This window comes from Physeter macrocephalus, chromosome 15 (assembly GCF_002837175.3).
Source record: "Physeter macrocephalus isolate SW-GA chromosome 15, ASM283717v5, whole genome shotgun sequence".
Taxonomy (NCBI): domain Eukaryota; kingdom Metazoa; phylum Chordata; class Mammalia; order Artiodactyla; family Physeteridae; genus Physeter; species Physeter macrocephalus.
Genome location: NC_041228.1, coordinates 25142535 through 25158976, shown reverse-complemented (window position 1 = coordinate 25158976; position 16442 = coordinate 25142535). Strand labels below are relative to the sequence as shown.

At 33.6% G+C, this 16442-nt stretch overlaps 1 protein-coding gene across 3 annotated transcripts in view; it reads right to left on the bottom strand.

Annotated features, from left to right (window-relative positions):
- The window catches only part of CSMD3 (CUB and Sushi multiple domains 3), a 1193315-nt gene that overhangs the window by 262218 nt on the left and 914655 nt on the right, over positions 1-16442 (bottom strand). For all 3 annotated transcript variants that reach the window (XM_024129404.1, XM_024129405.1, XM_028500327.1), the window contains 2 exons: positions 11210-11348; positions 7390-7577 (listed from right to left, as the gene is read on the bottom strand). In XM_024129404.1, coding sequence (XP_023985172.1) covers positions 7390-7577; positions 11210-11348 — 327 coding nt within the window. The remainder of the gene's footprint in view (positions 1-7389; positions 7578-11209; positions 11349-16442) is intronic.

Below are 16442 nucleotides of genomic sequence, written 5' to 3'. Positions count from 1 at the left end.
ATATATCTTAACTTTTTGGAAATAATGGGACATGGAAATTGATCAAGATAGGAAACAGGAAGGGAAATACATTTAGCTGAGATATGGCAAGTAGGTTTTATCTCAAGTGCTAAATTACGTGGATTTAATAATGGCTACCTGGAATGTTATGTAGAGAAAGGATTGTGAAGTCAAGTTCAGTTTCCATGAGAAAGAATGCTGTAACACATTAGCACCATCTGCCCAGAGTATGGTAGTATTTGTGGCATTCTTCCTGTGTCTGTTATCCTATGGATCTCTGGAAATGTTTTATTAAATACAAATTCACAATAGAACCTAGCTTTACTGACTTGCTTATAGTTTTCTTCTCTCTTTCTCTCTTTTTCTCCCTCTCCCTCTCCCATTCTCCCTCTCTCCCTCCCTTCCTTCCTTCCTTCCTTTCTTCCTAAACAGGTCTTGTTTATAAGCCTATCACCTTGCAGATATAAGTAGCTACTCCTAAAGAGCCAAGTTCTCATTTGTAAAATGCAAAACATGAATGTGTCTCTAAGGTTTCTTACATTTCAATAATGTTATGATTCTAATTATGTCTTGACTTAAAATAGAAAACACCTCTTTAAGCAACTCAAAATCAATCAGTTAAATAATTATCAAACAATTACAATGTGTAGGCATTATTCTAAGGCACTCATTGTATAGTGGTAAATAAACCGAGTTCTTGCTCTTAAGAGCTTGTATTTTAGGATATATGTAGGGATTTAGTGGCATCAATGGGAGTGTGTATATTAAATAAATAAGCAAATAACTGAACAATAAAATATCAAGAAATGATATGACTGATAAAAGGAGAAAATTTTGATAGGCTAGAAAAAGCAAAAGGAGTAGAAAGCTCAAAATAAGATCAAAAAAGCAAAGAAATATAAATAAACTCAGTACATCAAAAAAATGAGAAAAATACAATATATATGTACCTGAAAATAGGTTCCCATAATATATAAAACAAAAATCATTAGAATTTTAAGAAAAAAATAAAAATTAAGAATTACAATAGATTTTCCTAACTATTTCAATAATTGCTAAGCTAAGCAGATTTTTCAAAAATGGCAAGGGCATAAATATTTGAGAAATATAATTAGAGAGCTTGATTTAATGAGTATATATAAAAAATTACACCCATAAATTGAATGACACTCTTTTCTCCAAGCACACAGGGAACATGCATAAAAACTGACCATATAAGAGGCCACAAAACAAATCTTAAGATATGCCAAGAATTGGAATCATACATATCTGACCACAGTGCAAATAAATTAGAAATTCATAATTAAATATAGATTGAAATTTATTATAAGACTTGTAAGCACGTCTAAGTAACTCTTAATCAGAGAAAAAATCAAAATGTAGTGCAATTAGAACAAATTTAGAATTGTATAATAATAAATCTCTACATATCCAAACATTTGCAAAGCAGCTAAAGTGGTACTTAGAGGAAAATTCATAGCCTCCAAAAGCTCATATTAGACAAGGAAAAAAAATCTGAAAATTAATAAGTTAAGTATTTCAATAAATTAGAAGAAATAAAAGCAAATCTACAGAAAATAAAAGGGAATGCATAATTTAGGTAAAATCAATATTAATAAAAATACTAAGCAATGTTAATAAAAAAATACAGCAACAGAAAAAGTAAGAGAACACTGTGAACATTTTTATGTCTATATATTTGAAAACTTAGATGAAAATAACTAGTTCTTAGGAAAAGGTTTCCAAAAAATCTAAGACGAAGTAGAAAAATCTGAATTGATTTATAACAACTAAAATTCTACTTCCTCAAATCACCAAGTCCACAGTTTTACCGGGAAGTTCTAGCAAACATTTAAGAAACAGATGATCCCTATCTTACACAAGCTATTTTAGTTTAGTGAGAAGTTTCCCAAAGTTAGGCAGTTGTATCATTTTGGTTAAGACTAAACAAGGACACTACAAGGAAGAAAAATTATAGACTAATCTCATGGCAATAGATCAATGATAATACACATTTTAACAGATGGTAATAAATCTATACCATAACTACAGAAATCTAATATGTTAGTATACTCTAATCAGCAAAAATAATTAAAAACAAACAAACAAAAAATGAACAGATTGGTTTTATCCCACGAATGTAAAGATGTTTCAATGTTAAAAAATATATATAATTTACAACATTAAGAGCTTCACAAAGGAAAATTATGTGATATTTTTAATAGTTGATGAAAAAGCAATTGATAAAATTCAATCCCTTTATGAATAAAAACGTTTTAGTAAACCAAGAATAGGGGGGAACTTCCTATAATTGATAAAGTATATCTCTAGGTAGTATAACATTTTAGGTAAGAGTGTTCTCTGGAGCCCACTCTGAATCAAATCTTGCATATGACTTTGGGCTGACTATTTAACCATGTTGTGCTAAAAGTTCTTCACTCATAGAGGTAAATGATTTTTATATGTAATAACTTTGAAATATCCCTGAAAACAATGAGTTAAAAAATGTTAGTCCTCATTAACATTGCCCCTAACCAATAGCAAATATCATGGTTAAAGGTGAAACATTGGATGTTTCTCTTTAAAGTTAGCAATGACACAGGATAATGTCTATCACTGTTTCAATTTGACATGGACTGATAGTTCTACCCAGAGTAGGTGGGGGAAAAGTATGTACAGACTAGAAAGAAACATAACCGTCACTGTTTGTATAGAAAATCTGCCCCCCAAAAAAACTCTAAGAAAAATTATGATAGCTAATGAAAGAATGAAAGAGTTAAGCAAGTTTGCTAGATATTAGGTAATTGCAAGAATACACGGTGGCCTTATTATTAGCAGCAACCAGTAAAATCTAATATAAAAAATCACTTATTTACAGTATCATTTATTTACAATCACTTATTTAATTACAATTTAAATATCACTTATTTATCACTTATTTTCAATTTACAATGGAAACTACAAGACATTTAAAATTTAGATGAGAAAAGTTTTATTGTAAAAATTATTGAAAGACACTGAATAAGACATAAGTAAATTGAGAAATATGTCATATTAATAGATGGGAAAATTAAATATCATATATACTTCAATTTATTCCTAAATAATTTATAAACTCAATACAGTCCCAAACTAATTGAACAGGTGGAACAGGCTTAATTCTAAAATCTAAATAAAAGTTCAAAACAGTTAATAAACACCAAGACAATTTTGAAGAAGTATAAGGTAGTGTACTCTGCCTACCTCATATAATGTCTTATTTCAAAGCTATAGTAGAAAAATTCAGAGAAGTCTTGGCCTGGAGACAGAAAAATAGGCCAGTGGAACAGAATAGAAAATTCAGAAGCAGTTATATAGAAACTCGATATTTGACAGCAGTAGCATTATGGATTCCTTGCTTACAACAAACAAACAAACAAAAAGACAAAAACAAAAAACTCCACATAGATAAGACAGATTAAAGGTGAAAAGCAAAGCTTTAAAACTTTAGAAAAAAGTTTAGGAAACTGCCTTTATTACCTTATAATAAGGAAGGGTTTTTAATCAAGGCATAAAAAGCACAGACCATGAATAAGAGGAAAGATTAACTATTGATATTTTTAAATGTTTATACAGCAAAAGAAACTGGAAATAAAGTGAAACACTTGCCAAAGATGGTAAGATTTTTACTACAACAATGATAACAGATAAACAATATCCACAAAATAAAAAATATTTCCTATAAATAAAAAAAGAAGCAACAGATTAGAAAAATGTGCATGACAGAAATACACAGTTTATAAAAAAGGAAACTTCAGTATGCAAAATAGGAAAAAGATGCTCAACTTAAGAGTAAGTAGGGAAAGGCAATAAAAATAACAATGAGGAAACATTTAACACCCATGAGATTGACAACTCAAGTGTGACAGGAGCACTGGTTTTTCAAAAATGTGGAGTTTCTTGAAATCACTATCTCAAAAAGATATCTGCATCCTCAAGCTCAATGCAGCATTATTTATAATATCCAAGATATGAAAACTACTTAAGTGTCCATCAATGGATGAATAAATTTTAAAAAATGGTATATATAAATACAATGGAATATTATTCAGCCACAAAAAAGAAGGAATTCTGCCATTTGGGACAACATGAATGGATCTGAGAACACTATGCTCAGTGAAATAATTTGGATAGAGAAAAGCAAATACTGTACTCATATGTTGGAATCTAAAAAAAAGAAACCAAACTCATACAGAGAACAGATTGGTAGGTGCCAGAGGCCAGGGCAGGGTGGGGGGGGTATGGGTGAAATGGATGAAGGTGATAAAAGGGTATGTAGGGGAGCAAAATTTACCACCCCAAAATGTGTCTCTTTGGCATGAGTATTAATCTAGGCTGATTATTTTTAAGAAACAAAAGACTCAGAAAGTCTTTCTTTTTACCTCTCACTTAGATGCCTAAAGAATTTAGCTAAAGGGTGTGTTCCTAGAATACAGCTATGACCAGAGATATCTGCAAAGAATATAGGCTAGGTAGAGTGGGGGAAACGAAGCAGGGCCTAGAGAGCGGAGTCCACTCTTTAGCCCCTTGTCTCTGCATAGCCCAGCAAACATTTATTTATCAAACATTTGCTTTTCCATCAATGTGAATTTCCTTCTTCCCCTTTGAAGTCCCAAACCACTACTCCTAACATCTTCTTTTGTCTCTAGCTGAAGATGTATATAAGGTGGGGGGGTTTCAGCCATTTTGGCGAGTTATTCAGTTTTCCTAAGTCTCTCCCATGTATACATGTTATTAAACTTCTGTTTGATTTTCTCGTGTTAATCTGTCTCATGCCAATATAATTCTTAGATCAGCCAGAATAATCTAGAACAGCAGAGGAAAATTTTTTCCTCGCTGACAGGTACAAACTTCTAGTTATAAGATAAGTAAGTCCTGGGGATGTAATATACAGCATGGTGACTATACTTAACACTGTACATATTCTATATTTGAAAGTTGCTAAGGGAATAGATCTTAAAAGTTCTCATTACAAGAAAAAAATTGTAACTATATGTGGTGATAATGTTACCTACACTTATTATGGTAATCATTTTGTAATATATACATTTATTAAATCATTATGTTATATGTACACCCAAAATAGTATAATGTTATATGTCAGTTATATCTCAATAAAAAAATGTGGAGTTTTTGAAATGCTTTCTCTGCTGTTGAGATATAAATTGGTACAACGTCTTCTGAGAGTAATTAGGGGATGTGTAATTAGATTCAAGAGGGTCAGACCCTTTGATCCAGTAATCCAACTCCTAGGTATACAGATATCTTAGAAAGACTCTCACAGATATGTTCAAGAAAGCATGCAAAAGAATGGCCATTTCATCATGGTTCATAGTGGAAAACTGAAACAACCTAGTGTCTATCTGAAAAATTTATAAATTGCCTGTGATACAGTCATATGATGGAATATCATAAAGAAATTAACAAACTAAATCTACATTTCTCTCTCATTGATATATCTCAAAAACAATGTAAAGGGAAAAACAATTTTCACAAGGATATGTACATGATGAAAATAATTTTTTTATGAAAATAGGATGAAGGAAGTGTACATGATGGAAAATATAAAAATACGTACAAGTGTACATACATGGAAAAGATAAGACCCAAATTCAGAATTAGGAGGGTACTATCATGAAAGAAACAAGAGCGTCTGAAAATGACCTTGACTGCTCATTATACTTTGTCCAGATAGCCAGTTAGTTGGGTTCTGGTGTATGGTATGGGGAACCTCTTCCAGTGGGAGAGTTTTGGCATGTTGCTCAAGTTCAACTCTCCGTAAGATCAGTGCTTCCTAACCCATAGTCACAAAGTCTAAGCTTTCCCATGATCCCATGGTTTGGAGCAGCTAGTATTTTCAGACAACCCCAATAAATAGCTTGAACCCTAAATCCTTACTGTTTGATACCAAATAGCTCATATATTCTCCCACTGAGCAGGCCATTTCCTTACTTTGCTCTGTAAGATGAGAGACCTATAGAGGGTTAAATCTTTCCATCAGAATGAAATCCATACCATGTCAGTGTTGAGCAGATACCTTGCCCTAGCAAGAATTTCCAAGTAATGATGGACATATTGGAGAGCTCCAAACATCTGTTTCCGGCTGACTTGTTTTTTCTTTCCCTAAAAAAGCCTTCCTTAACCCATGCCATGCATGCCATGGGAAGTTGTGGAATTTATCTTGACTTCCTTTGACAGCCCTGAGGAAACAAACCCTTCTTCCCAGTGCAAATTCAGAAGGAGTTTCAATTGTATATGTAATATTATATTTCTTAAAACAAGAATAACAAGATCTGAAGCAAATATGACACCATGTTTGTCAAGTTGGATGGTAAATACTTTGAAGTTTGTTTTACTGTTCTGTATAGTTTTTAGCTATTGAAAATATTTCATAATTTAAAAAAAAGAAAATCTAAGCAGTAAGTAATAAACTCAAAGTATGCATTTTCAGAACTCAAATGATCCCTTTATCAGTATGTCCTTTATGGACTCAATTACTGAAAAGTAAATTTTAACTTTAAATAACTAAGATTTAATTTGTCCTTATAGTCATTGAATATAAAACTTAAGAAAAATATATTTATAAATATCCATAGCATTGTAATATTGATTCATTTAAATACTTGCAGAAATATTCTAAAATATTATAATCATCATCACACTTTATTTACCCTATTCTGAATATTGACATATTTAAATATTTTTAGACATTTTCTGAAACATGATTGTCAAAATACTTTGTGAGTAGTATACTTTGTGAGTATTCTCTTTATCACTGAGAGTAGTCTCTGAATACCTGATATTTGAGTGAATCCTCAGCTTCCAAAAAATGACTTTGTCTTTTTTTTTTTTTTTTTTTTTAAGCGGTACGCGGGCCTCTCACTGTTGTGGCCTCTCCCATTGCGGAGCACAGGCTCCGGACGCGCAGGCTCAGCGGCCATGGCTCACGGGCCCAGCCACTCCGCGGCATGTGGGATCTTCCCGGACCGGGGCACGAACCCGCGTCCCCTGCATTGGCAGGCGGATTCTCAACCACTGCGCCACCAGGGAAGCCCCTGACTTTGTTTTTTAAGAAATATTTTGTGGTCTTAGCCAACTCCTGCAGTATACTAATTGCTTATTTGTTTGCCTGATACATTTCCTTTGGTAGTAATTAGGAAAATGCTAATTTCCTTCTCACTCATAGGAAAAGTCTACAGTGAGAGCTCTTTTGTGAGCTGAATTGTAGGTAGCCTGCATTAAGAAATGCATATATTACTAACATCTGACAATGGCCAATACAACATTATTCTCCTGTATAAAAGGTTCAAAATTTAAACCATGATGTTAAAATCAAGTGTTCACATTTACCTTTATATTCTAAATGAAATCCAGTGTAACTAACAGATCCATCACTCCGAAAAGCCAAATGCATGGTATTTGAGCTGCTTTCTATTCTCTCTGGTAACTTGCTGTCTTGAAAACTTCCAATCAGTGGGCTATTACTGTCTGGTCCATCATATATATAGAGGAAGTCATAGTTTGGTTCTATGCTAAAACTAAAATGAAAGAAAAAGAAAGAAAGCAAGAAAGAAAGAAAGGGAGAGAGAAAGAGAGATAGAAAGATAGAAAAAAGTGGAATGGTTATCACTAAGGTATTAAGCATAATAGTCACATAATCATATATTAATTCAATCAATATCTTTAAAAATAACAACAGACCCTGTCAAAATAAGCTAATTTGAAAATTCACCTGGCAACAGCACACTGAATATGCATATCAAATCAGCACTGGAAAAGAGAAAAGACACCTTGATATTTTCAAATATTTCTAAGTTGGCATTGTGTCTATAGGGAATAAAAATAACTGTAAGGCAAACAGTTTATAAGCTGATGAAAAGATACAGAATTTGGAGTCAGAGTTTAGGTTCAAGCCTTGCTTCTGCCTTTGTTAGCTACATATCCTTATGCAAGTTACTTTATATCAGTAAAATGTGTAAGACAATAACCAGTTTTAAAAATTTTTCATCCAGACATTTTACATCATAAAAATGCAACCTCTTTTTTCTTTGTCAATGGTACTATTTGCCTTGAATTTCAAAATTTAAGAGCATTTTTGCTGTTTTAAAATTCACCTCAACATATCAGATTCAAACAAATGTTGGAGAGACAATATTTGCATTTAAATTACTCAAACAAAGCACCACACATTGTACTAGGTATTCTTTTTCCTGAAAGTAAATATATTTTCTTCTTTTAGAACTTAGTATAGGCAAATCAAACCAATTCACTCTTCATCAAAATTAAATAGTGTGTGAATAAAGACATTTTAGCATGTAAACTATTCAAATCAATATTTGAATATTGCAAAATTTGTATGATAAACTTGCCTTAAAACCTTCAAAGTATGAGAATTGTCCCATAGTGATTATAGAACCCACATACTTAGAAGGCAGAAGACAAGTAATCATGTGTCTATTACCTAACTCATACTGTGGCAGAGGAAAGGATGGACTCAAGTGGGTCATTAAGAAAAGTCAAGAAGTTCATGATATAAAATAAAACCAATAAACCTTGCCATTGTTAAACATCCATCAATGGAGAAACTATTTTGTCAAGTTTTATCACCTCTGCATCTAAACAAAAAACTTGCTAGGTTGGGAGATACTACTTCCAAATCTACTAGATTGATAGAGGTTGTTTCTACAGTTCTAATCCTTTATGTATGCATGTACAAGGGAGAGGAATCTAGCTAGTGTACTTGCGCATAAATAGTGGTGAAGAAAGACGAGGATAATGCAGAGGTTACCAACTTCCCATATAAAAGGGACAATGCAACATGAGAAAACTGGGGGACCACCATATTGTTATATATATATATATATATATATATATATATATATATATATATAGTGTGTGTGTGTGTGTGTGTGTGTGTGTGTGTATGTGTGTGTGTGGTATGCGGGCCTCCCTCTGTTGTGGCCTCTCCCGTTGCGGAGCACAGGCTCCGGACGCGCAGGCTCAGCGGCCATGGCTCACGGGCCCAGCCGCTCCGCGGCATGTGGGATCCTCCCAGACCGGGGCGCGAATCCGAATCCCCTGCATCGGCAGGCGGACGCGCAACCACTGCGCCACCAGGGAAGCCCTATATTTTGTTTTAATAGTAGCTTCACATGTCTGATTCAGTTAATTACTCTTGAAACCTTTCAGTGAATATGAGGCCTGAATTTTGGTAATGTAGAAGAAGTCAGAGGTTAAGGTCTTATTTCGTTACTTACTACCCTTGTTCTGGGGTAAAACACAACTTTCTGAAAGTCATGTCTTTTATAGTTAAGGTTCGATGAGAATTACAACTTCCTTACCTATCTCACTATTGGAAGAATCACTAGAAACAAGTTCTTTGTAAAGGATATAGTAAGTATAGTCTAAATGTACTATCCTTGGAAGGCCAAAATCCTATTTAACAATAGTAATTTCAGTACTTTTTTTTTTTAATTTCTACTTTGGGTTTAAATAAATAATTCAAAACATTGATGTATAACTTCTCTGAAAATGAAAATAAAACAAAAAACAGTATTTTTCTAGGAACCTTTAGAATGTTAGCTATAATAATTATTTTTCCTAAAAAACTGGAAAGATAGTACATTCCAATAGTATGTTCTATATTACAAAGCACTTTCATAAATATTAACTTGGTCTTGTCAATAATCCTCTGGTATAAGGAAGAGATTATAATTTCCATTTTCCCAATGAGGCCCTAAAATGTCAGTGGTCTCCCTAAGATCACATAATAAATGACACAGCTGGAAATCAACTTTTGGTCATGCACTTCATGTAATTCGGCCTTCTACCACTCAGTTATTAACTACAATAAATTTTTTAAGTAAACTAAGCCCTGTATCATACACCCTGACATTTCTAATGTTTGTACTGTCATTTCCTCTACTGTAAAAATGGGAAAAGTAGTACTTACTTCAGGAAGCTGTCTTATAACTGGGTCCTGGCATATAACTAACATTGTCATCATTGTTGCTTTGTTATTATCAATTATCAATGTATCATTACAAATTATAGAAATAATTCCATATATTTTTACTTTTAAAATTTTTCATGAGTTTTAATTATCCTTTTTTTAGTTCTGTTTTTAAACCTGGCTTCAATATATTAGAAATATTTTTCAGCTTAATATTTTACATAAATACCAAGCACCTTTGACATGCTAGCAGAAGAAGCAGCTGTGTTACTAGAGCCAACAGACATCAGTCTTGGACACTGAAGATTAGGAACATTTCTAGTTAGAAACTCTTTAAGTTGCTGGTACCTAACATTCCCATTGAAATCTTAAGGAAAAGAGTTAGGCCAGGTTTTGTGAAACAGCTGTTAGCTCCATGTGAGGAAACAGGCTCATTCATATAAATAACTTACCCAAGGTAACACAAATGACAGCGGCAGAGCTGGGGCTCAAACTCAGTGGTTTCTTTGCCACACGGGAAACTGCATCCTCTACTGCTTCAGTACTAAGCTAACCCTGCAGCTGATACTGCTAAATAACAAATGTAAATTTCGGAACACCTCATGTTAAGTTCTATCAGGAGGCAAGTTCTGCTGAGAGAGTATAGGAAAATGATCCATCAAATTCTTGTCAGCTTGACTTAATGAGACCACCAGGAAGGACAGTAGGTAGAATATGTATCTTCCCAAGTCCAGTGGTGGTGCTGCACCTATGGGTATTTAGATGCTTCAAAAAAGTTTCGGGTGGTACACATGTGGGAGAAAAAATTCCTTGAAATACTGACCTTTTAATCTTTAAGTTTAGGAAAAAACAGAATTTTTTGAAACAGTGATGGTAAGTTCAGGGAGGGAGGAAATGTTATAAAGAGATAGCATTTCATGAGAGTCAATAAACTACTCAACCTTTAACACGTCTCCTCTATATTGGAAACTGGTGAAAGATGCTCACTCATCTGTAGTTCTGTAGCCTTCAGAACTACATTGGCATCTGTGCTACTATACAGGGATTTGTAAACTGTTTATTGCAAAATATTAGCATTGAAATCGGTAAAAAAAAAAAAAACAACTAAACTAAAAACAACTAAAAAATGTCATGTAGAGAAATAAAAATTTGCCTAGTGAAATGTTAAAGCAAATGAGCAAAAATATTTTTAAAATGCGGAAATGTATGGGAACTCACCTGATAAATGCCAAGGAGATAACATAGTCTGCGTTCACGGTGATAGTCCAGTCACAGTCCCTGCTGTGGGGATATGGGTGAGGGAAGTTTGGTGAAAGAATAAAGCCTGAAGATCCTGTTAAATTGCCTCCACAGGGTGCTTTAATTTAAAACAAACAAACAAAACCCCTTAAGTGATTAATATAATGTATTATATATCAGTATTCGTGAAAACACTTATCTAAAAAAGTTTAGGAGGTTTTGTTCAGATGATTTTTTACAGTACTCGATGCTTAAATACTGCATTATCTTTCAAGAAAGACAATTAAAATACTAAATACATATACATACATTGAATTTAGCTCCTTTACTGGCTTCAAACGATAAGAAAACGTTATATTGATATTTCTTTCCCTTTCTATTACTATTTTGTTTCATGGAAAAGAAAAGCATTAGGAAGAGGAGTAAAAATGGTTTCACCCTGGTTCCTAGGAAAAAATCTGAATGTTACTGCAAAAAAGATAGAAACAAAACAAAGCAAAACAAAATCTCTAATAAGTGGAATCATAGAATATGAGGTATTTAGCTCATTTTCATATTTTCCCTGCTACCTTTATTTACAGAGGAAGAGGCTTTGATAATGGTTAATGAGTGAAAATGGATAACTATCTGAGAACCTATAGCACTTTACTCCTATACTGAGTGTTAGGATATTCTTAAATTCTAGTTGCCTGACTTGTTGATGAAAACAGACAGTTATTATTATTGTGGCCCAAACAAAGGTTTCTGTAACACTTCAAAGGAGAGTCTCAAAAAATTGTCAGAGACATTCAGAGATTAGATTCTTCAAGGGATTATTGTTGGAGTCTGTTAAACACAGCTTGATCAGAAAATAATATATTACACAAAGTTGGCAGCTGCAGAAAAATAGAGAAATTAAAATAAGGAGGGCGCTGGTGGTGGAGTGTGAGAGTGGGGGTGTAAATATAGGTGTGCACAACGAGAAACAGAGAGATTGAGACTGAGATTGGGATTCTCATGACGTAACGACGTCTCCTACACATAATCACCACATCATCACTGTTATCTGAGTTTTAAAATTATAGTTTTCCTCAGATCAATTTTACCAATCAGTTGTAAGGCATATGGGATTCTTTTGACAGCATAAAACTGGTTTTGGAAGGAGGAGAATTTTGGTTCTGGTAACATTTCAGATATTTGTTCTTTGCCTGAGCCTAGATATGTAATATCATCATTAGAATTTGGTAATTTTTACCATCTTAAATAATGGATGTCTGCTATTATTGATACATTTCCCCATGACCCTCTGCTACCTTTGTCTCAGTGCCTCAGTCACAGTAGATGACCTACTCTACTGAGAATATTTATTTGCTTAGCCTTAATTTATTTACCACGACTTACCTATCACCTGTATGTTTTTTGTGGTATCATATCAAATGATTAAACAAACTATCTCAACTTTAGTTCTCCCTATTCAAACTTCAATGCTTCCTGAATGTTTAACGAGTCCCTCCTATTAATCAGGATAACACCCTGGACTCAATCACACAATCTCTCTTCCTTCTCCAGAACCTGTGTTCATTTGTCTCCTTTATTCTCTCTGGTTTCTTCCCCTTTGTCCACAGGTGTTCAAGTCTCTTTCATCCTAAAAATAAAACAAAGTTTCCTCTAACCTATTTCCTTTCACCTTTTCTTCAACTGAAAATGTTGAATTTTACCTGATGGTTAAGAAATCCCCTCACCCTTTTGTGTTTGGTTATATGGGCTCACTGTGAAGAACCACCCTCCACCATCTGACTCAGATAAGATTCACTTATCAGGTCTTTGATAAAATCCTTTAAATAAGCCCCCTTATTTTCCTATGACAAGACCAGACATGGACCCTGCAAATTCCCATTCTTTGACTCAAATGATTAGTTGAATTGCTTGACCTCACTGATCAATCATAATAAACTGCTTGTAACCAAACTTTGGTCAAGCTTCTCTCCTTTCTCTAGGTCCTTGAACTCTGCCTCTCCCTCAGCCTTGAGTGAGAACACAACCCGTCCTGAGGATAGGCTGGACTCAGAGTACAGCATTCCGGGCCACCCTTTCATTTCACTTCCCCACACCTGGTTCTTTCCAGACTTGTGAACTCCTCTCCATAAAAGAAAAATCCCCTTTTCCTAATTCTTCAGGTGCTGGAAGATCTCACCATCACATTGCTCTCCCTATCACACACACTACAAAAATCCTTTTTCGTTTTTAAATGATCACCATCATGCGTTTGGTAAACATCTGTCTTATCATATAGTTACAAAATTAAAGAAAAGAATTTAAAAATTCCTTGTGATGAGAACCCTTAAGATTTGCTCTCTTAACAACTTTCATAGATAACATACAGCAGCATCACATATCACATTGTACGTTACATTTGCAGTACTTATCAATCTTGAAACTAGAAGTTTGTGCTTTAGAACCAATTTCATCCAATTAGCTCTCCCCGACCCCGTGACTCTGGTAACCAAGAATCTGATCTCTTTTTGTGAGTTTGTTTGTTTTTGAATTATAATTGACCTACAACACTGCTAGTTTTCGGTGTATAACATAGTGATTTGATATTTCCATACATTACAATAGTAAAATTGTACAATAATTCCTTGTTAATAAAAGTCTCTCCTCACTTATTTTGAATTTGTTTTTTATTTTACATCTACGCCTTTTGAAAAGGAAGTCTAATCTCATTCTCTCTTTTATCACCTATGTACTATATGTACCTGTAGGCAGACTAACATGATTAGCAAAGCAGGTCACTGGGAAAAAATAGTTTCTTATGTTATATCTTGAAGAAAAGTACCAAAGTATTCATCCTGAGAAAACTTATCTCAGGCTTAGAATTTTTTTTTTTTGAAATTATATTTAGAGAGACAGCAACCTTTTTGCTGCTTAGGGACTCTAGATGTCTTTAAGTGGTGCTTCCCACCTCTCCTGCTCTCTCCAGCCATTGCTATTTCCCTAGGCCTCCTAGCCTCCCACACATAACACTCCCTAGCTCATCCTCAAATGACTTTTGTACTGACTATTATAGGAGGGTATTTCTGCCTTTATCTTTCTCTTCGTATCTGCAGTCACCCTTAACTGTTGACTTTCACCGTAAATTCACTCTCTTCATTTTTGGAACTCCACTTCTAATTTTCTTCTGATGTCTTTGTACAGATCTCAGTTTTATTGGCAAGCACTTCTTTCACTTCATCTTATAATTTTTGGTATTCTCCTGAATTCCTTACCGAATTGTCTCTAATTTTCACTCTATTACATTCTTCCTTGTTGATCATGGCCGAATTGTGAGTTTATCTCCCACTTACATACTGATAACCCCTTTTTCCTATCATCTCCAACAGATTTCTCTGCTTAATTCTAAACCATATGCTCAAGTGCTTACTGGCTATCTCTACCTGATCACTGTCGGTACATCAAACACAGAATATCCAACATATCCAAACCTCAACTCAAATTTCTCCTGTATTCCTAGGTTGTTTGGTTAGCACTATCATCCAACCACATATATTCCCAAGCTAGAGGCCTAAGATTCTTCCCTTTTTTTTATTGCACCCTTGACTCCAGTCTATCAAGAAGCACTACCAAGACTCTACCTCAGTTCCTCATAGATATTTTTCAATCCATCTCCTTTCCTTTTCTAACACCACATTTCTAGATCTGACTCTCACATGCCTCCAGAATTATTGCAATATTTTTTGTTTCCCATGCCTCTAGTATAATCTCCTTTCCTCCATTTCATCTTCCCAGTGAAAACATCTAATCGTACTATGCCCATGCATAAAATTCTGCAGTTATTACACTTTGCCTAAAAGATAATGTCCCGACTCCAGTATAGCTTTCATGTCTTGACCCCTGCAACCTTTCCAATTGCATCAACCACCAATCTAGACACATAATTTACACTCAAAACTATGATTTGATTGTTCCTTGTATTTACATGCCTTTATGCATCCTATTTGTTTGTCCTGAAATGTCTTCCCTTCTACCTCTATATAACTTTTACTTATGTCTCAAGATTCATCACTGCCTCCAGGGAGTTTTCCTAGAAATTCTCAGCCTGGACTCTGCTTCAGCTCTCTCCAACACACTCTGGTATCCACAGCAACCTGTGCCTATCTCCTTCATTTCCCTTACCATATTTTACTTAAATATTCCTTTCAGGTATCTGCATTCATCACTAATCTGCAAGCTAAAGACTGTGTTTTATATGTTATTTTCTATGTGAGATTTAGCATATACTACACATTCCATAAATGTTTGTTGAATTGCTATTGACTCCTTGTATTGATTGTGAAGATTAAAGATGAATAAGTCTGAACGGCAATCTAATTTGTTTTGATAAAAAAATTGTTTTGATAAAAAAATAATTTGTTTTGATAAAAGCTATATGTTTTGATAAAAATAATGGCATATTTTATCTTTGGTACTTTTAAAATCATACGTGAATTTGAAAAATATTAGAAAAATATGTGTAATAGCAAATGCAGTTACAGATGTGTGTATATATATATATATACATATATATATATATGCACAAAAGGCAGGAATGTTTTTTGTGTTTCTTTTCACATTCTAAGGAAGTGGTATCATTTGTACTTTGGAAAATCATGGGGGCAATTTTATTTGTTTGTTTCAGTTCTCCTTATTTTTCACAGGAAACTTTGGTCTTTTTTATCGTTAGCAATTTTATACACATGAACACATCCACATATACGTTTATACGTGTATATCCTTATCATATAAGATATAGGAAAATCCATTACACATATTTTTAAGTATCTTACTGGATATATTTTGTGATTATACTATTATTGGAGCATAAGATTCTTTAAAACTATTTTGATTCTATTATTAAAACTATTTATTGAGGTTTTCCAGATAAATTTCATAACTGTAGTAGATTTTGAAAATCTATAAAAGCCACTGAGACAAGCTGAGACATTATCTAACATTTGTATATCCCAAACAACTCAGTAGTAAAGAAAACTCTCTTTGCAGTTAATATATTAAACTTTAAATACCATTTGGAAAATACATCTTTTACTTTTATGCATCTAATCATAAAGCATCCAAAATAAGATTCTCTTTAAATCAAATATATTTATGAATTAAATTTTTAGTTAGGTTCCATAGAGTTCTGACACATTAATGATTTGTTCTGCGTGTAATTTCTTATGAGACAGTTATACAGGCA